At 39.3% G+C, this 22,922-nt stretch overlaps 1 protein-coding gene across 3 annotated transcripts in view; it reads left to right on the top strand.

Annotated features, from left to right (window-relative positions):
- Window positions 1-21,294, top strand: part of LOC134586655 (claudin-15-like) — a 50,246-nt gene extending 28,952 nt beyond the window's left edge. For all 3 annotated transcript variants that reach the window (XM_063442349.1, XM_063442350.1, XM_063442352.1), the window contains 4 exons: window positions 3,863-4,027; window positions 17,984-18,065; window positions 19,966-20,079; window positions 20,979-21,294. In XM_063442349.1, coding sequence (XP_063298419.1) covers window positions 3,863-4,027; window positions 17,984-18,065; window positions 19,966-20,079; window positions 20,979-21,072 — 455 coding nt within the window. In that variant the 3' untranslated portion in view covers window positions 21,073-21,294. The remainder of the gene's footprint in view (window positions 1-3,862; window positions 4,028-17,983; window positions 18,066-19,965; window positions 20,080-20,978) is intronic.
- The last annotated feature ends 1,628 nt before the right edge of the window (window positions 21,295-22,922 follow it).

Below are 22,922 nucleotides of genomic sequence, written 5' to 3'. Positions count from 1 at the left end.
TATGTTGAATGAAGTAACCCTTTAAATGTTTGAATGCAAAGACAAAGTGCTTATAAAGAACACCAGTGTTGGCAATAACATGCAGTACTGCAAATTGTATCGCATCCTTTGATAAATGTAAAGCCATTAATTAACATCATAATTTAGACTGTCTGTATAAATGGTACCATGCATTTTAAACGCTTCACTTCCAACAACGTATATAAGTGGGAAACAAAAATATACATCTATATCACAACCCATTGTATACATGCTTCTCACCATTTGTAACATTCTTTACTTTTAACTATGGCATTTTAAGATACAAACCTATTATTAAACGTATTATGTTAGATTGTTTGTCTATCCTATAAAGACTCACCTTCCTTTGTGGTCTAGAATTTAGATTCAGACAGCTAAAAAACTAATTTCTCTTACAATGCTTACTCTTACAATGCTTCAACGTGTTCCTTTCCAAAAATATAGTTGAAATGCAGATGGCTCTTCGCTCCTCTCATACAGTGAGCAAGTTTGAATTATAAACATTATTTATTCATTCTAACACTCAGATGGGAGGGAAATAGGAGAGAAAGTAATTTAATACAGCACATAGATTATTTGAAAGATGCTATTTTGTATTGCAAGCCCCTATATTCCCTTACTAATACACTAAAAAAATAGGCTACTGTAACTGTATTAATGTATATAGGAATTGTGCCCATATATAAACATTTGTTTTACACCATATTTTGTATGTATATCTGCATTGCTACAAATTCCATTAAGTTCCTTACTAATACCCACAAGCATGATTTGGCTATTATTATTTATTTTTTTTCATCATACATTTGAAACAAATTTACATTTTTTGTATTCCAATATTTTTGGCCTTGAGTGAACTATTGCAAGAAAAAGGATACTGTGTAATAGTAAAAATTGCTATGTATTAAATGGTGGTGTGGTTTCACAGGCTCAAAAAAGACCTGTTACTTGTGTACGTTCACCCATTCCGTGATTTTTCTAGCAGTGAAAATAAAATAATATCCCCTACATAGCTGCAGACAGGACTGCTGCTAAAATAAGCTGAACTAAGCATTCACCAAAATGCCAACCCAAGGGGAAGCTCTACAGTTCCGTAGGCAGGTAAGAAGGCTAAAAGATCTCTATTACTGGTCAAATTTCCTGGTTAGCACTTCCTTATAATATAGTGATTTCAAACCTCCCAATTTTGTGAAGGATGCAGTCTGGATCATTGGGGTGGAGGGAGGGCAAGGTTGGGATATGCCAGTGCTGCATCTTGCACTACTTGTGGTGCCCAAAATAATAAATAGCCTCCTGGGAGGCAGAGTGGACCAGGCAGAGAGCTCTGATAAAGTGATCCTAGTGCCCTTAACAAAGGCCGGCTTAACATAGGGGCTGATGGAGCTGAAGCTCCAGGCCCATGTCAGTGGAATAAGCACACTTATATATTTTTTAAAAACTACTCTTCACATGCTCTTGTGTTTTGCAGATAGAAATGAAAGGGATACTATAGGCATCAAAACAGTTTTAGCTTACTGAATCAGTTTTGGTGCATAGATCATGGTGTAAATAAATCACTTTTGTTTCTGTTTATGCAGCCCTAGCCACCTCCCCTGGCTGTGACAGAAACAGCCTGAATGAAAACAAAATAGTTTCATTCTAAATCATACGTTAACTTGCTTTAGAACTATTTGTCTACTACTCTCTAAATTGAACTTCAATCACGCACTTGAGTGAATTTTGGATGGTGAAGAGGAAAGTAAAAATTCCTCCTTCGATGTCCTTTTCAGAACTACAGTGGTATTTGCAAATCAGTAATATTTAACTGAAAAAAAGGACACATAGAGCATAAGCATCTATAGTGTTTAGAAATCTCTTTTGATCCTATAGCTCAAACTGGAATTTGAAAAACAAAAACCCAAAAAAACAAAACCTTATTAGAGATTTTCTATATTAAATGAAAAATCTCCTCTCTAATTGAACTTAGGCATGTGTTGCTATTTGATGCAAAACACCAGATCCAATTACGGTAAATTATTCTTTATTTCCACATTCTTTAACTCATTCTTACTCAATCATTGGCCTTGGTGTAACCCATTTCCTTGTATTTAAGGATGGTTTTCAGTGGGTGAATGTTTTTATTCAACTATTTGGGATCTCCTGGTGCTCTCTTTATCGGGGTGACAATAGAGAAGTAATATTACTCACAAATTCTTTTTCAGAATCCACTTATGTCCCGATAAGGCAAATCAATGCCTGTTTAATTTCAGATGTTAGGGACAATCCATGATGAATTGCCAAGCCTATTACAAAAATATTGCAATCTAAAATATTCATCCACAAAGCGCACCTTAGTTACAGGGGACCACTAGTGCAGCCCACATTTATTCAAAGAGCATTCAAAGTACAGACATTTCGGGACCTTGTCCATTTATCAATGATAAATGCCCTCTTATACATGGGCTCAAAAGAGACATGCATCCAGCAAGTTCAGCCTTTTTCACATCTGTTTTTTGCTATTGATCCAAAAGAAGGCAAAAAAAAGCACTTCCAATTTTGCAACAAACTAAGAAACATAATCCTTCTTGGCCCCAGAAAGGCAGTCAGATTTACCCTTGGATCAAATAATTTTTCCAACAGTATAAACTTGTGTCTTTGTTTTTATGGGGTTCAGGTTAAGTGGCTAGTAAATATGCCGACTGTGCGCATGTCACGTCTTATCTTTTTTTACCCGCCTTTCCTCAGAAATAAGTGGTCAGCGGACATGAAACCCAAACGTAGAGAATAATGGTGTAGCATTTTTCAAAAGTATTCTTTATATATTAAGACCCCTAACAGATGTAAGTTTGCAACAATGATAACAGCAATATACAACAAAAGAGAATTATAAACATCAGAGATCCTATAACAGAAGACGGGGAGAGGAGCAAGTAAACTAGTGTATGTAGGTCTGTCTGTCCATCTATACATGTGCGGATCCATTTACCTATCTGCAGTCCAATGAACCCATATGTGATGGAAAACCTTGTTGATTTATTTTTTATTTACAGGTATTTTTCTGACTTTGTGTTATTTGTCATTGTATGATATCTATTTGATGGGTGTGTGCATGAGGTCAAAGGATATACTTATATTATTGCTGCATTGCATCACTACAGTATCTACAAATGACTCAGACTTACCACTTACCACTTTCTATTAGTTAATACTAGGTAAAAAACAATAAGGGCATTATGGGCACACTCACAGTTCAGATAATTTTATAATTCAAAGGTCTGATTATACCCAATATTGCAATATCACAGGAAAATAGATTAATTATTATCATAAATCTCTGTTTGATGTTCTATATATATATGCCTGTCTGTCTATATGTCTATCTATTTATCTGTCAGTCTTACTCACTGATTCTCCCTCTCCCTTGTTTATATCATTGCAAGCCTCTGCATCGTGCAGATTCAATCAATGTGGCAAATTACCAAAATATAAAAATGTTTGACCTGGACCGATTGAAGAATTGCACTTTCTCATTCAGCATTTATATGAAATAAAGCCACAAGCCACAAGTGATTGGCATATTTAAAATGTGGCCTCTACATGAATTAATTACAAGGTCTAAAGGGCGTTTCATCTTGTTCCCTTAATATTTTACTGTACATTTGGATTAGAAATGATCGAGGAAGCCACAGAAAACGGATGATTTTTGACTGCCGTGCCAGGCCAAGAAATAACCCTTTAAACAGTTTTGTAAACTTTGGTTAAGTTTGTGCAGTGTCCATCAGGCTAGGTTTTGACCCTGTGTTTGTGGTTTGATGTTCAACTGGAATAATGCTATAATCCAGTCTTTCCTTGTCAAAAACAGCTTTTGTCCAAGCATGCCGTGCCCTGATGATCATTTCTATAATTCTGGGTCTTATCGCTTGCATACTTTCTTTGTTTGGACTGAAATGCATCAAAGTTGGGTCAAGCGATGAATACGCCAAGGGGAAGATCGCCTTGGGAGGAGGACTCATCTTCATCACAGCAGGTACCTACACGCTAATAATAATAAGGATATCGTGGAATCTTGGCAACAATTTTATTTTATTTCTCTTCTGGGACAGTAAAATACTACCAGTCCAGTTAGATCCCTAAAGGAATGAGATGTGCCAATGCAGTATTACAGGGAATGATGTATAAATAAAGACACCATTCGCTACTAACAGGCTTATTAACTGAGTGAGAATGTAAAGTGAATTTCAAATTGTAAGTCAAAAATAGCAAAACTAGATCAAATCACATTTATGCTTCCAGATCAGCTACTTTGGCCTAAAAGTAAATTTACTTTAAATTAACTTTAAAATTTCACTTTGCTGAATAACCCTGTACGTTCTTTTCATTTAAAAAATATCTTGACATTTATTTCAAACCTGCGATGCACAACAAGAACATACAGGAAAGCATTATTTTCCTGTAAATATTGCTGTTTAGGCAAATAAGAAAAAGCAAAACATGATTTTTTTTTCATATTTAAAGTTTGTATTGATTTCACAATAAGACATAGGAGGAAGTACAGAAAAATAAGGGGGGGGAGGTAAAAAAAAACACTTAATGTGCACATCTCAGGTTGTATTGCACAAACGTACAGTATACAGTAATAGATATAGAACTACATTTTCAATATTTCCAGGGATCCATATGGCACTTCTCTCACATTCCTGTGCCGGCCTCATTATTACAGCCAGAGAGTAAGCAGTACAAAGTTTACATAAATGTTTAAGTTCCATATAAGGTCAAGTTGCCGATCTCCATGTGGTCCACAAGTTCCAAGTGTCATTAATGAGTTTGGATGGCGGTAAAATGCTACTGAAGCCATTTTCGTGTATACATTGTTTGTCTACCTCTTTAGTGAGATCTGATATGTTTGGAGTTGTATGTGTTTTCCACGCGCTCGCTATCAACCTTTGTGCTGACAGTAAGACATGAAATATGAGCTTTTGTTTATGTTTAGGGACATACCCTGGCAGGTACTGGAGTAAGAACATTATAGGCAGTAGGGGTAGCACCTAGTTTGTTACTTCTAGAAGTAGTTTATGTACCTTTCTCCAAAATTTTGTTATCTTTGTGCATTGCCACCACACATGCAACATGTCTCCCACTATTTGGTGACATCTCCAGCACAGGGGAGAGGTTTTTGGGTAGAGCTTACGGGTTTTAGTTGGCACCATGTACCAACGATATAGTAATTTGCGGTTCTGTTCAATAAGCATGGCCGATTTGATCAGGCGTTTGGGGACATTTATCACGGACTCCCATTGCTTCGGGGCAAACTCGCATTCCAGATCCTCTGCCCAACAGGGTTCTGATCAGAGAGTATTCTGTAGCACATGCATATCGGCTTACATAACGGAGGCATAAATTTGTTTATACAAATTTGTTCCCTTGCTCATATGCTATTATTGGAATGTACCAGATGTTTTATCCTTTGTGAGTGTGCCTCTGAGGTCTGATTTTAGTTGTATGTAAGAGAAGTTGGAGGTTTGAGGCAGGGCGTATGTGGAGGACAGCGTATGAAAGTCCATCAGACCTGGTTTAGAAAAGAGATGGTATAAGTGGGTAGCTCCTGCCTCTTGCCAAGGTTTGCATGAAATGTGGATATACAGTAAACTAAAACCTGAATCGAGGTCACTAATGACATGTAGCCAGGTCCACCCAGTTTGTTCCTGGTCATGTTCCATATATGGAGAAATAATTTAGTTTGCGAGGGAACCAAGGGAATCTGGGGCCTTTTATCCTTAGGTAGCCACAGCACGCTAGGTAAGTCATGTTGTCTCAGAAGGGCTGTTTCAAGATTTATCCATTTGGGGGGTTTGTTTGAGAAAGCGTGGTAGTGCAGAGGCGTGGTAGTATGCCTGAATATGTGGGAATGCCATGCCACCCGCCTTGGCCGAAGCTTGCATTAATCCGTGGGCCACTCTAGGTAGTAAAACTTAATGAGGTCTTTATTTACAGATTTAAAGAATCTGTAGAGGTTGTAGAGGTAGTGTGCGAAAAATATATTGGAGTCTGGACATTTTCATTGTTACAATGCGCAGGGCCGCCATCAGGGAGTGACAACCATAATGGTTGTCACGGGCCCGGCGGCCCTGGGGGGCCCGGCCGCCCGGGCCCCACGTGTAGCGGCGGAACTGCGGCGCCCGCACGCTGATGGTGGCCTTAGGGCCACCCGATGGGCCCCATATCTTCAGGGGCCCGGTCAGCGCTGTGGCCGTGGTATAGCGCGACCGGGCCCCTTTAAAAAATAAATTGCCGCCGCAGCGCAAGTGCTGCTGGGAGAAGTGGTCACTTCCTCCCAGCTCACTCCGCGCGGGAGGAGGGAGCGCCCGCCCGACAGCCCGACAATGAAGAGGGAGAGCCAGCCGACTGACAGTCCCATCAGCCCCAGCCAGCCACCCTCCTGCAAAGACAAGGTAAGAAACAGGAGGGTGGCTGGAAAATGAGCTCTGTGTGTGAATGTATGTCTGTGTGTATGTCTGTCTGTTTGTGTGTATGTCTGTTTGTGTGTATGTCTGTCTGTCTGTGTGTATGTCTGTCTGTCTCTGTGTGTGTGTATGTCTGTATGTCTGTCTGTGTGTATGTATGTCTGTTTGTGTGTATGTATGTCTGTTTGTGTGTATGTATGTCTGTGTGTATGTATGTATGTGTGTATGTATGTTTGTGTATATGTCTGTCTGTCTGTTTGTGTGTATGTCTGTCTGTCTGTCTGTGTGTATGTCTGTCTGTGTGTGTATGTCTGTGTGTATGTCTGTCTGTTTGTGTGTATGTCTGTATGTTTGTGTGTATGTCTGTTTGTGTGTATGTATGTCTGTCTGTCTGTTTGTGTGTATGTATGTCTGTCTGTTTGTGTGTATGTCTGTTTGTGTGTATGTCTGTTTGTGTGTATGTATGTCTGTCTGTCTGTTTGTGTGTATGTATGTCTGTCTGTTTGTGTGTATGTCTGTTTGTGTGTATGTATGTCTGTTTGTGTGTATGTCTGTCTGTCTGTCTGTGTGTATGTCTGTCTGTGTGTGTATGTCTGTGTGTATGTCTGTCTGTTTGTGTGTATGTCTGTATGTTTGTGTGTATGTCTGTTTGTGTGTATGTATGTCTGTCTGTCTGTTTGTGTGTATGTATGTCTGTCTGTCTGTTTGTGTGTATGTATGTCTGTCTGTTTGTGTGTATGTCTGTTTGTGTGTATGTATGTCTGTCTGTCTGTTTGTGTGTATGTATGTCGGTCTGTTTGTGTGTATGTCTGTTTGTGTGTATGTATGTCTGTTTGTGTGTATGTATGTCTGTGTGTATGTATGTATGTGTGTATGTATGTTTGTGTGTATGTCTGTCTGTCTGTCTGTGTGTATGTCTGTCTGTGTGTGTGTGTATGTCTGTGTGTATGTCTGTCTGTTTGTGTGTATGTCTGTCTGTTTGTGTGTATGTCTGTATGTTTGTGTGTATGTCTGTTTGTGTGTATGTATGTCTGTCTGTCTGTCTGTTTGTGTGTATGTCTCTCTGTCTGTCTGTTTGTGTGTATGTCTGTTTGTGTGTATGTCTGTTTGTGTGTATGTCTGTCTGTGTGTCTGTGTGTCTGTGTGTCTGTCTGTCTGTATGTGTGTATGTATGTCTGTATGTCTGTCTGTGTGTGTATGTCTGTCTGTGTGTGTATGTCTGTCTGTGTGTGTGTATGTCTGTCTGTGTGTATGTATGTCTGTCTGTGTCTATGTCTGTCTGTGTGTATGTCTGTCTGTGTGTATGTCTGTCTGTGTGTGAATGTCTGTCTGTATGCATGTCATTATGTGTATGAATGTCAGTGTATGTATGTCTGCATGTCATTATGAATGTGTGTCTGTATGAATGCATGTATGCCAGTATGAATGTATGTCATTATGAATGTGTGTATGTATGGATGTCAGTGTCTGTATGAATGTCTGTATGTATGTATGCATGTATGTCTATCTGTATGCATGTCATTATGTGTGTATGAATGTCAGTGTATGTATGTCTGCATGTCAGTATGAATGTGTGTCTGTATGTCATTATGAATGTGTCTGTGTCTGTATGTCCTTATGCATGTGTGTCTGTATCTATGTTAGTATGTGTCTGTCACTATGTACGCCTGTGTGTCTGTATATGTGTGTATGTCTCAGTATTTGTGTGTCAGTATGTATGCCTATATGCGTATTAGTATGTGTGTCTGTTAGTATGTATCAGTGTGTGTGTGTGTGTGTGTGTGTGTGTATATCTGTGTCCTTTTGTATCAGTGAATGTGTTTGTGTCTGTGTGTGTATTCCTGTGGGCGGGATTTGGAGGCGGTCTCTGTGGGCGGTTTTGGAGGCGGGCCCCCAGGGGCCCAGACCCTGAGCTCAGTTAGGGGCCCCAACATTTCTGGTGGCGGCCCTGACAATGCGTTCTGTCCATGTCAAGAACACCTGTGCCCATTTTTTAATTAGTGTAGTACAATCGCTCCAGACCTTAACATAGTTGGCAGTAAAGGTCTGCTGGATTTTTAATAAAAGTTATTCCTAAATATTTACTATTGTCGGATCAACACTTGAAGTCATAGGTATGTTGAAGGTAGGTAAGGGTGATTGCCGGCATGCCAAAACATAATTTTAATTTAGTCATTATTAATCCTTGATAGGGTATCAGGTATAAAATGATTGACAGACTATGGGAGAGATTTATCAAACTCTCACAGAATGTTTTGCTCCTTTTTGGTACAGTTTGTTAAATCTGTCATGTTTTCTCTTTTGTCTATTTTCTTTTGTCCCCTTGCTGTCATTTTTAAAAGTATATTACAGTTTTATAACTATTTCTCTCACTTTGTCTATCAGAAATGTGCTGTTTGACTTCTGTTACTTAAGCCACTGTCAATTAGTCTGCATTTAATTTTTTTCATTTATTAATTGATTTAAAAAATATTTCACCAGGATTGATACATTGAGTTTTCTCTTGTTTTTAAGTATGTCCTGTGCCCAGAGAACATTGCATTGTTATATAAATTTAGCACAGAACAGGTAATAAATATAGTCAACCATGACAGGTACATTCTGTATTCAGGTATGTGGCTGAATGGATGTTCTAGCTACACTTTTATTCCCTTTTGTTAGGCTGTCCGTACACCCCCGTTCGTTTACCTATGTGTGGGTGCCCAGATTCCTTTTGTATTTTGGTCACCATGTGCCCATTATTGGTGCAGGGTATGTTGAATGTATTGCTTGTCTGTGCCTCTCTCCCTCCCCTTTTTTTCCTGTCCTATTGTTTCCCCAGCAGGGTGTTGTCCCAGGCACTGGCGTACATACCAAGGTCGCAGGGGTCGCAGCTGCGACCTGGCCCGGCCCACCAGGGGGCCCGGCTGCCCTGTGACCAGGTATGTAAGCCAGCTTGCTACCCTCTTCTCCTGGGGGGCCCAGGAGCTGGCCACCTCAGGGCCCCCCGAGGCTGGCAGTGGTGCTGTTGGGCGGGCGAGGGAGCATTCTTACCTGGGCGCTCTCTGCCCAGCTCCCTCGCGCACACCGCACTGATGCGGAGCCAGAATATGACGTAATTCCGGCATCAGTAAGCGGCGCGCAAGGGAGCTGGGCAGAGAGCGCTCAGGGGAGAATGCTCCCTAGCCCGCCCGCCGGCCCAGCAGCACCACTGGACCCCAGGGAATCCCCTCAGCACTCCCAAAGGTAGGGAGGCTTGGGGATGCAATTTAAAAAAAAAAATATGTGTGTGTGTGTGTGTGTATGTGTGTTAGTGTGTGTGTGTGTAACTGTGTGTGTGTGTGTGTCTACTATGGACATCCAGCGTCTTCTCACTGTGATTTTCACAGTGAGAATCGCAGAAGCGCCTCTTGCGGCTGTCAGTGAGACAGCTACTAGAGGCTGGATTAACCCTCAGTGAAACATAGTAGTTTCTCTGAAACTGCTATGTTTTCAGCTGCAGGGTTAAAACTAGAGGAACCTGGCACCCAGATCACTTAATTGAGCTGAAGTGATCTGAGTGCCTATAGTGGTCCTTTAAGTGTATGTATCTGCATGTAGTGGCCGTGCGATCCCTGAGACCAGGTGCCCCCCGCCATGTGTTGCGGCCCTCTGCGCGAGGGCCAACGGATCAATTTTCGCACCGGGGCCCCATGGATCGTGTGTACGCCACTGGTCCCAGGGACACTGCCAGACCAATTACTAGCTGTCCTGTCCCTCCTCAATCTCCCATCAGCCCTTGCTATTGTCTGAGGCCACTCTTCCTTATACTATAGTACTTTATGCACCATTGTATGTAAATGAGGCTGTTGGGGGCTTCAAATGTGTGTGCTATGTCTAATAAAGTCAGTTGCTGTGTTAACCTTCATCATGTGTCGTCTGGTGTTTGGGGAAAGGGATATAAACTGCTGATGGAATGGGTGTCCAGGGCTTTAAGCACATTAGCCTGGTCCAGGGTGGAAAAGGCCCTCAGTGATCCCAGACCAGCCTCGGTGACTGGAAATGAAGTGCTCCAAGGTCCCTGAGAACTAAGAGGTAGCAGACTTGACTCCAGTACTCGGTTGACGTACTAGAGCTCCATTACAAGGTATATTGCCATAGATCTCTTAAAGGATTTTAGATTGAATGAAGATTTGACTGTGTCCGTGAAGTTATTCCATAATTGCGATGCTCTATAGGAAAATGAGGCACGTGCCACTTTATTTTTGTATTGCGGTATGCTAAATATCGTGCTAGTACTGGGTCGGAGGTTATAGGGGGTGGGGACAGTTGGGGAGAGCATTCTACTCAGATAGGGTGGGAGTTTCCCAGAAATGCTCTTATGCACAAGGCTGGAAAAATTAAGTGTGCGTCGGGATTACAGTGACAGACAGTTTAGCTCTTTTAACATGTCACAATGGTGTGTAAAGTAATTACATTCTAGTACAAAGTGGCAGATATTTCTGTGAAAAATGGTGGCGATTAGGCAGAGGAAATAAAAACGAAATTTTTTAGACCATTTTATAACAAATTAATAAAAACATACAGATTAGAAACCATATAATAAAAAACACCCTTAGAACACTTAAATAAATCCCCCCTATATTGTATCACTCAAAGGGACAATAATAACTTAACATGTTTTTAAACTATGGGCATGCTCATGACTTTTGCAAACAAAAGAGCAAAGGATGCTGATATCCAAGTAAACAGTAATGACAAACATTCTCTGCACACAGAAAATAAAGAGCAAGTGTAATAATTGATTGTGTGTGCGTGTGTGTGTGTTATGGTGTATATAACATATAGAAGGATCCACTGTGCAGAACAATGTCATCACCAATGGTGAAGCACTTGTTTCTTCCAAATGGGGCATCTCAATTTACATACATACATACATAGATTCACACTCATAGAGTAACATTCACATATTCACAAACACAGATTCACACACTCACAGATTCACATATACAGATTCACACACTCTTACTTACAGATGAGCAGATTTGCATAGAAGCAGAAATTGCATTTTTGTCACAGAGTAGGCATGAGACAATTACATCAATAAATAGGTCATAGTCTCCCTACAGTGTTTGCAAAGAAACTTACGGCATTGTTGGGAAAGCAACTTAACCCCTTAAGGACTAAGGCAATTGTACAAGTTCTAATCAAAACAAAACCTAGAATTTGCGCCTTATGTCTGTTCAACCATAATTTACCTCTTTCATATTAAGTGCACCCACTACTACTAAGATGGCACCCCAATATGCTAATGTGTTTATGGCAGACCTAGAACACAGATTCCTAGAAATACAGCACACCAAACCATACAAATATTATCGCTATATCAATGATATCTTCATCATCTGGTCTGAAAGTGAAGAAAAACTGATATAGTTCCATGACTCTTTTAACTCATTCCATCCATCAATCAAACTAAAAATTGAATATTCTATAAGATCTGTGAATTTTATGGACACCACTGTGACATGTAATAATGGCACAATCCACACCTCGGTTTACAGAAAACCCACAGACACGTAGTACCACTTGTGGTCACCTACAACCCAGCTCTTGAGGAAATACGGAAGATAATTAAAGATCTACAACCAATGCTAGCAGAAGATGAGACTCTGAAAAACATTCTCTCTGAAACACCCATTTTGACTTTTAGACAACCACCAAAGCTCCAACAAAAATGAATCAGCAGGAAGCTGCCCACTGATGGGAACAATAAAGAAAACGGGACCAGTCAATGCAATAAACCTCGCTGCAAACTGTGTCAGCACATATGCACAGACAACACAGCCACGCACAACAATAAAACCTACAGCATTAAAGGATCATACTCCTGCACATCCAGCAATGTGGTTACATGATTCAATGCACCAAATGCCACCTAGGATGCTACATTGGGGAAACCACCCAGCAATTAAATGGCAGAATGAATATGCACAGACACTCTATTAAACACCACAAAGAAGAATCGTACTGCACATCTCATTTTACCCAGCCTGGCCACTCAATCGAGGACCTACAAATCAAAGTATTGAAAGGTGATTTTCAAAATACCCAGGAAAGAAAAACATTTCAAGCCAAAATGATCCGTGTTTTTTTTCGTAACAGCAAGAATAGAGGACTAAATGTTGATTTGGGTTTCTTGTCCCACTAACAACATTTTACATGACACCCCCCCCCCACCACCCCCCAAACCATTATCTCACTCTTCTGTCATATGTATCCACATCCACATAAAACACATTCCAATTTCATGTTTATTTATTATTACCAATATATAAAGTATTGTGTGCAGACATAGGTTGTACATAATGCCTATAGTATCCCTTTAAATCCATTTTAACCATCTTTCTACATTTCCCTTTATCTCTCTCTGAAAGAAGGACTCTGCCTCTCCAGTAATGTCAATTACAGTATTACAGTCTTGTAACTAAAACATCAATTTTAAAGACTAACGGCACAGAGATATACTCACCTTTACAGATCAATAGCTCATTCGCTCAATAAAGCAATTTTCTGAACTCCAAAAGAAAAATTGCATTACTGGCATGACTTCTCCAAATGTCTCCTGGTTGCTCTTTTCGCTAACCCAGCATCATTTTAATCAAATATGTGCTTGACCAATAGTTTCATAGTATTATGTGAACAAAAGGTTCTGGAACTCAGTTGTACAGTTTATTGTGATTTTTAAAAGGCAGCCATTGTTCTCCTTTGGCATAAAATATTTAAAAAGCCACGGGGGCATTCATTTTTTTTTTCTTGTAATCCACAGGGCTCTTGCAGAGCTATTTCTGTTCCCTTGCTACATTTTACATTCCACTTTTGAATTTGTGCGAAAAGAAAGAGAACGATATTTGTGGTTGCCCATTAATGATGTCTATCTCCAGTAAAAAAAAAAAAGGCTTTATGATTGACTGAAAATAGCTTGCATACAAATGCAATAAACCTTGCCTTGAATATAGCTGTGCGAACAGTATTATTTAAATTGATTTTGTGGATTTAAAAAAAAAAAAATTGTTTAATAAAATGTTATTGACATTCTTGACATAAAGACTGGCTAACAGCAAGTTTCCAGAAATTAAGCAAAACCCCATCAAGAGCATGAAACGTGATATGGTGATAAAAACGATTTAATAATCATTAGCAAATTAGTAATCTGGTAAGTGACATGGCAGTGGGTCGGCCTTGCCATGGGGCAGGTAAAAGGAGATGTGATGAGTTCTGACCCTTGCACATATTCTCAATCCAAGGCATGAAGAGGAACATGTTGCAAGTGGACCTGGCTCTACTTACAACTAGTTCTGGTGCCAGTAGACTGGTGTAGTAAGGAGAAACCCAGGGTTCTAATCACTTCTGAGTCTGCTTACGGTGCCTTCCAAGTTTCTCCCTCCCTCAGTAAGGCAGCTAGCAAGGCTAAAATTCTTCCCTTAAACTGATAGGAATTGCGTGCTGCAGGCAGTATGCTGCCATTTCTGTTAACACAATATTGCGGGCGTGAAGTCACACACAGGAATTGTAACTGAGTGCTGTGTAGTTTTGTGTTTGGGTTGGGGGCCTGCAGCCCGTGGGTTCTCCAGGCCTGGACTGGCCTCCTGGGATATATATCGCAGCCAATTGCATAATCTGAAGATGACCAGGCTGCTAGACTATGATGAGCATGAGTAGTGTTCCTGGAGATAGTTCAATCACGGCATTCAAACACATCTTGCTTGTTATTAGTCGCAATGGAGTTCAAAGGAACAGAGTGGGTGTCTCTAAGGCATGATATGAATGCTCATGGTCTTGCTTACTCCATCAGGGCCGGATTTTACATAAGGTCATATGGTATGCAGAGGACACTGCATGGGTATAGCCACATGGAGCAGAGTCTATCTGGGGCATCAGAGGTATAAGAAAGGCCATGTTTAATGCTCTATGCAAGATACAGAGTATTAACCCCTCACCTGACCCTCTGAGCACCTGACCCTCATCCTAACGGAGCACCCCACGGAGCGCTACAGCTTCCACAAGTATATTTTAATGAATACCACTTGTGCTACAGAACAACAACAGCCAAAATCACTCCCCTAACATACACTAAACTCCATACTCCCCTCCCCACACATTAAAGCCCTAATTTCCCCCACAATCGCTACAGCCCCAATTTCACCCCTAAACACACCCTACAGCCATAATCTCCCCCCCAAATACAATATATATACCATACCCCCTCAAAAACGCACACAGCCGTTATTCACATGTAAAAACCACAAGAAGCTTCCACATGCACACATCCTCTCCCAGCCCTGTTCCACTTATGTTTGAACCACCCACCTAGTCATGTTCACCAACCAGTTATACCTCAAACTAGTCATATTCACACATCCAATCACATATCTATAACTAGTTGCATTCCCCCATCCAATCGTATACACCAAACATTTTTGCATATATGTATATATGAAGGGATGCTGGGGGTGCTTCGAGGAATTTGGCCTTGGATCAGCTAGGAGGTTAGGCCATCCCCTCATATAAGTGGCTGCAAGACATATAAGCTGTGGTAGAGATAGGTGATGGTAAAATTGATAAAATATAATGAAAATATGATACAGTAAGCATTTTATGCCTGTAACGGAGTTCCCTGTACCCTGGCTGGGTACCTCCGCCAAGGACCAGTTCCTAGCTGTAACAGGGAAAAGCTCTATTCCTCAAGGACTTTTCCCGCCAAATCCTCCTTCAAGAGCTGGAACAAGCTGGAACAGTGATTAGCCCTTTCCCCTTCCAGTAACAAAATGACACATAGTTCTGGGAGTACAACTGGAATGTTTTAATTTGGCCAGATGGCCTGCTTATATACAAAACCTGAGTACAGTGAACATGCCCAAGACACACCCATAAACACACCCACAACATGCCCAAGAAAAACAGTGTCACGGTGACTCAGCATAAAACATAAAAAAAAACACATAAAAATAGATATTTCCCACATAGGAACCCCCCCAGTCTATACATCCCCATGTCCAAATAGCACTCAGATCCCACACATGGTCCTATGCCCAAAATAGTTCCATGAATTCAGGGCTAGTGGTCAGTCTTTTTTGGGAGTACAAAAGTGAACAAAATACCGAACATAATCCATAATTACAATGTGTCGCTTGTTCACCTCATCCATGCGAACAATTCCACCGAACAGTGCCCTTCCAGGTTGTGCAGAAATGAATGCAAGCAATTATGGAAGTCCATCGGTGTTCGGGAGTTTCAGTGTCCGATTTAGTTCCAGGAACTCAATGCTCAAACACCGCTGCTTGCATTCGGCCAAACACAAACAATTAGAACACTGAGGTGGAAAGCTCTACAAGGTGTCAGTTGGGTTTAACAAGCACACGGGCTGTCCATGGTTTGTGCAGTTGTTCGGTTAACGAACGGTATAGGAAAATTACACGAACCAAGCCATTTAACATGTCTTTTACATGGCCCATAGTCCTTGGGCAGCAGGCTAGACAGCAGGATCCTAGAGGAATTTGTGGCAAACGTACCAGGGAAGGAGCGTTTGTCACAATGCGCCATCTCTCTGCCCCAATGTAAGTAACTTTTTTCCTGGGGTTCCATTAGATTTCCTGAACTAAGCACTGCAGTGCAGGCTAGCTTATTGACGAAGAACATCAGCTGATCACTCTCAGCCGCCAGGCTCAGCTCAGACGGAGAGCTATCTGTCTGAAAGCTGTAGCAGAGGTGGAGCATAGCGCCCAGTGGACCCTATTTAAGAAGTCAAACTGTTCTAATATAGGGCACTTCTGGCACCATAACAACTAAAGTGTTTTGTAGTGGTTATGGTGCATGGAGTCTTCCTTTATCTGTGACATATTTAGTTGGCATTAGGAAACAGCATTGAAGCTATCTTTGCATACTGGGATACACTGCAGCAAACAAGGTTAGGTTTGTAATCATATTCTGTTTTCTGATTGTCCCACAGATAAGGGGGAGATAAAGGGAACATTCTGGGAAAGCTGACAGGTGTTTTTCTAGGAGTGTCTTACATTCTATATAAATCATGCCTCTTAACCTCGACTGAAAGTTTTAAGGTTGGGCTTTCATCAGGAATTTCATAGTATCCAATGCCCAATTATGTATTTTTTTTGTAAAAAAATTTTTATCGACAAGTATAAGGTATACAAGCCAAGGAGATACAATATGCTTCAACAGTATAAGACGAAACAATGAAGTCAACACAGAATGACACATAATGCTAAACAATGTCCATCTATAAAACGGTCCCAGGTGCAAGAGGTAAATGTGATTTAAACACTTAACCCTATGATGACTTGCAAACTGAGTGAAAGTGAAGATGTCATTGATAGACACCAAGTTTTAACCCAATATTCAAGGCTGTTTTGCTGTGAGCTTTGACATATCATTTGTTTTATTAGTATTGCACTATATGTATGTTTTTTTACTTATCTGCTACTACTTGATAAAGTGAAGAAGTGGAAGCTGCCAACCTATTAGAAAGGAGGGAGTCACTCTTAAGAGTCTCCACAGCTTTAAAATCAGAGCCATTTCAGAGGCTCTGGGAAATGTGAGTAGGCATTTGTATAATCATCGGTCTTGCTGTTTATTTTGCCTTTTTTTAATTTGCACTATTATATATTTTTCTTTTTTGCATTTGATGTGTATTTTAAGTGATCTGTCCCTGAAGATAGTTGGTCAATTGGTAGCATTTTTAGAATTTGCCGATTTATTTGCTCACATGTGAGATTTATTTCGGCACATTAAGGAGCACTTATCTTTGGAATATTTTGTGAAAGTATTTCACACTTTGTCACACTGTATTGTATCTGTGAAACCATACTTTATTCAGATTATATTATCATCTATGCATTTTTGTTCTATTAATGAAGGTGAAGCTCTATATATTGCACATAAAATGTTTTGTATAGAACACACTTTGCACATTTTTTTTTGCATGACTGGAATATTGTGATTTCATAGACGTCATCCACTCATTCTAATTTGTCAAGGTTTGGATTTTGGAGGAGCTTGGGCTGTTGCATTGGGATGAGCTAACACAACACATTTTGTTTTGGGCTGAAGCCCCAGCCATTTTTCAAACCTATCAACGCCTTTGATGACAGTTTTCCTTTAACTGACTTCATAACCTATTGATGGCTAAGATATAAGAAGACAGAAAGAGAAACATGTGCAATGGCCCTGATCTACTTACTGATGGACAAAAAATACCAGTGTGCTCAGTCGTTGTATAAAGAAAAATAACAGAGTTCTGTTTTTAAATCTCAATCTGTTTGTAGTTTATTCTCATAACCTTCGTCTCATAGCACAATTCCCTTCTATAGGGTTTGTTCTCTTCTCATTTTGTTTCAGTGTGGCTAAATATTTATCCCCTGGTTGTATGATTACCAATTTATTACTGTAAAAGAACTGTTAAATAAATAAATACAATTTAAAGTGCACTTCTTTTTGCATTGCCAGACTTTATTTGTTTTATTCTGACTATTGTTCTTTGCACACAGGTCTTTGCTGCCTTGTTGCTGTTTCGTGGTATGCAGCCACGGTCACGGCGCAATTTTATGATCCTCTCTATCTTGGAACAAAGTAAGTGACTGTCTAGATCAGTGTTTCTCAATCTTTTATGGAGAAGTAACCCTGCAGGTTTATGTAGATACTGAAATTTAAGTTAATCCCATATTGGAGAACAAGCTTGGTTAAAGGTAGTAAAGAATATTTTTTTTTTTTAATTAATGTGACGTAATGTTATTTTGTGTATGTAAGGATGAGTGTGTGAACTATTAATCTGAACTATAACAGTCACAAAATGAAAATATAACAAAATAGAAATATATAATCGTTACACACAGGACACTGACACACTCACATTTGCACACAGATGACACACTCACTGACAGACATGCTCTCACTGATTTGACACTGACAGACACACACATAGTTATACACAGATGAAACGGACACACACAGTTATGCACAGAGGACACTGACACACAAATGTACAGACATAGGACACTGACACACAGACATTTACATACACAGGAAACTGACACTCAATGACAGACACACTTACTGATTTGGCATACACTGACACACACTCACTAAATTGACTCACTGACAGATACACTCACAGGAACACACTCTCATTAATATGACACACACTGACAGACACACTTACTGACATACACATCTACTGACAGACACACACTCACTGACACACATACACATTTACACACAGAGGGCACTGACACGCATACACTTACACACAGAGGACACTGACGCCCGCACTCTTATACACACAAGAAACTGAGACATACACTCACTGATAGACAAAATCTTACCGATTTGACACACACTGACAGACACACTCTCCCTGATTTGACACACACACACATTCAATGACAAACACATATGCATTCACAAATTAATATTATTAATGTATTATTTTTATCTAAGTCCACCCAGCCTCCCTACAATTGGGAGAGCTTAAGTGGATACTTTCCCTGGGGTCCAGTGGTGATCCTATCCCTAGGATCCATTGTGGGGCTTGTGTAATTCTTTGTGTTCCTCCTGCAGTGGAAGAACACAAAGATTACAGCTCCCTCACCATCTCTGCCTCCTTTCTCCCCCATCTGGCTGCCTCCTAGTGGCTGGCAAGGTGGCCAGCTGGGCACCTCTTGGCATACCCCTGCCTTTACTGTACGTCCCCCCTTGTGTTCACGTACCAAGGGATGAGAGGTCCAACTAACAGTGGTGCAGGTTGTTTTCCTATATGCATATTGCTAATCAATAGAAAATGGAAAGTTTGAGGGTTTATTTTGTGGAAATAATTGATATAATTCACAGCCCCCTAATAAAAATCAAAGTTCAAAGGTAATCAGTGACATGATATGCATAACCATATTCTTAAATGTTGAAAGAATATTCAAGGTTATTCACTTAACAATGAACTGCTAGAAAATCCCTAAGAAAATGAAAACGTTACTTTGAAATAGCTGACATGGAATCATACCTGACTTTGATAAATCACTCCAGTTTGTTTATTTTCAATTCAGTTTGAAAGGGCTATTCCACGCACCATACCCACTAATGTCCAATGAAGTAGTTATGATGCTAGGCCAACCCTGGCCCGGTAATGGTGCATTCAATTTAGCAACGGTTTGCCCTCTTACCTGGGGCCTGTTCTTCTCACTGGTGACGGTGCAGTCGATGTTCATTGGCTGAGTATGAGCGGATCACTTTCAGCCAATGAATGGCACTGTGTGGAAAAACAATTTGCATAGATTTGACATTAGCGAGTCCAGAACTCTAGTTCCTGGCTGATGATACCATATAACTTGCCGTAGGTGGAATTACATCTTGAGCACCCAAATGGGTTAAACTTGGTATGTACAGCATTTCTATGGGAAATAGTTTACAATGTCACTGCTTCAGTGCCCTATTTGTACACATTGTACAAGTAAACCTCATTATTGTCTTTCCATTGCAGATATGAAATGGGCTCAGCTCTTTATATTGGATGGGCTGGATCTTTCCTAGCGGTTCTTGGAGGTTCCTTCTTGTGTTGTTCTTTTAAGAAAAAGCCAAAATCTACCAAAAAAGGGTACATTTATATATATATATTTTTTACAATCTTTATTTAGAGTTTCAAAATAGTATAGACCAGTACAAGTACATAGGTAAGATAACACTAAAAGGTGCAATTATTATATTATTCTAATTATTATTGGTACTTATAGCGACCACTTATTTCAAAGCACTTTACAATTTTATGAAAGGGGGAAATGAACAATAAATGAGGAGACAATTACAAAATGATACAGGAACAATAGGTAGATGGTGACCCTGTTCAAACGAGCTTACAGTCAACAATGACAGTATAATGATTTGTTGATAATTGTTATTGAAATTCCTTTTGAGATAGATAGATAATACAATTATATATATATATATATATATATATATATATATATATAAATAAAAGAAAAAAATGCTCTTGCACTCACGCTTTAAATGTCCCTTGTGTGCCGGGTGCTAAGCCAAGGCTTTAAATATCCAAGAAATCCAAAGAGGTAGCAGCACTCACGGTCCAGATAAAAAATCCAAATTTTATTAAAGCATATTTAAAATGATCATGTGTGTGTCTGTCAGTAGGCATCATATTAATGAGAGTGTGTTCCTGGGAGTGTATCTGTCAGTGAGTCAATTTAGTGAGTGTGTGTCATTTTAAATATGCTTTAATAAAATTTGGATTTTTTTATCTGGACCGTGAGTGCTGCTACCTTTTTGGATTTTTTATATATATATATATATAATATAATTTCAATTTTTCAAATAGATGAAAACATTTAAAATACAACACTAAATGTATAAAGAAAATGAGAAGAAACTCTCCCATATGTTAGAAATAGATTAGGGGTTTATTTACTAAACACTAAATTACAAAATGTAGGCGTGATGAAACCTAACACACTGAAATAACTGTCATTGTCTCTTATACAGAGGGTACAAGTACAATTATCCCGCTCCTGATAACGATTTTACGCAGTTTAAAGAGAGAAAGGACACTTCCGTGGCATCCAAGGCTTATGTTTGACCGGGCTATACAGAGTACAGCACATGCTAAACCCGTCTTTTTTTTTTTTTTAATGTCTTTTTAAAGCTTTTCCAAGTGGAGATGTTTCTTACTTACTTACAATAATGGAGAGTTAAATGTCTATGTGAAGCACTAACTATTGACTTGTTTTTAGTTGACGGCTAACTTGCCTATTTCAGGCGAAGACAGCAGACCTGGAAAATAAATCTCCAATATTACTGATGCCTGTTTTGGTCAAAATTTGCAACTCCATTGTCAACTCACTGTTTAGTGAATTCCTCCCAAAACTGATATAGAGAGCAAAAGGCTAATGGGCATAGTGTACGAGCACAGTTCTGAAGAATGTTTTTTTTTTTACAGGGTTATTCACTCAAGTAATAATTGTTGGGAATTCAAAGTGATTTTTACATTTAAGGCTAAAATAGGCAAAATGGAGAAATTGGAAATTTACCATGAATTCACTTTGAATTCTTAACAATTATCACTCTAGAGAATAACCCTGTTAAGATTTCTTGCAGATTATAGTTAATGTTTATGTAACACAACGTACCATATTGGGATCCAGTACAACAAAATTACAAATAAATGGTGACTGTTTACTTGGTTAAAGAATATGTATGTTGTTTTTTGTTGTTTTTCTTTTTTAACAATTTTTTTTTTTTTCGTTTTGAAATATGAGTAACATTACTAATGTTAAGTTACACATTTAACCATTTAAAACGTATTTACATACAATTAAAAAATAAAAATAAAAACAGCATTTATTACATTTTTGGTTTGATTTTTGGTTTAAAGAGGTAGATTTAAAATGTAAATGGAATCTTCTATACAAATAGTGATTAGATTTTGGAAAGCACTTATAAAGTATTTTGTCAAAAGAAAAGATCACAGTTTTGACGTGGCAAGCAATAAATCTGTAACTGCACTGTTTGATGACTTTGCAGTGCCGTTCACCAAATAAAGCTTCCTTTCTTTTGCTTTGCTTTTTTATTTTTTTTATTTCTGTTTCTCAAAAATTCTCTCTCATAAAACCATGGTGGAAAGAGGGGCAAGCAAAAGAAGGAGAGAATGTGCTAAAACGCAAATGACAGTTTCTTAAAGATTAAAGTGACACTATATTCATCACAACAACTTTAGCTTAATGAAACAGTTTAAGTGTACAGATCATGTCTCTGAAATATCACTGTTCAATTCTCTACTATTTAGGAGTTAAATCACTTTTGTTTCTGCTTACGCTACCCTAGTCACACCTCCCCTGGCTGTGACTCACAGCCTGCGTGAAAAAAAAAATGGTTTCGGTTTCTGATCAGATGCTAACTTACTTTAGAGGATTTTATCTGCTGCTTTGTAAATTGAACTTTAATCACACACACAGATGGTTCCTGCAAGGTCCAGCAAGCTATTAACAAAGTAGATTAAACAGAATGTGCAATAAAGGAAGTGTAAACATTAGATCTCACCATGCTCCAGCTCACTCATATTTCTTGTCACTATTTTCTAGGAAGAGTTTAGGAAGTGTTTACAAGTTACATGCAGGTCGGTGTGACTAGGGCAGTATAAACAAAGCTATGTAACTCCTAAATGGCACAGACCTATGCACCCACAATGTTTAATTAAGCTAAACTTGTTTTAGTCCCTATAGTATCCCTGTTAAACATTTTTTAATTGTCTATGAAATCAACAAAATTCAGCTTCATAGAAAGTCCAACATATTGTATAAGATTTAGAGGAAAACTATCCAGCTGTACAGTTCTCAGCCTGAGTGCCACCACCAAAATGATCATCAGTTCATTGTCTGCAACTATGCCCTGAAAAGGGAGCATGAAATACTGCATTTACTTGAATCTAAT

The sequence above is a fragment of the Pelobates fuscus genome, chromosome 2 (genome assembly GCF_036172605.1).
Source record: "Pelobates fuscus isolate aPelFus1 chromosome 2, aPelFus1.pri, whole genome shotgun sequence".
Taxonomy (NCBI): Eukaryota; Metazoa; Chordata; class Amphibia; order Anura; family Pelobatidae; genus Pelobates; species Pelobates fuscus.
Note: the sequence above shows the minus strand (reverse complement) of the source record. Positions and strands in the feature narration are given on the sequence as shown.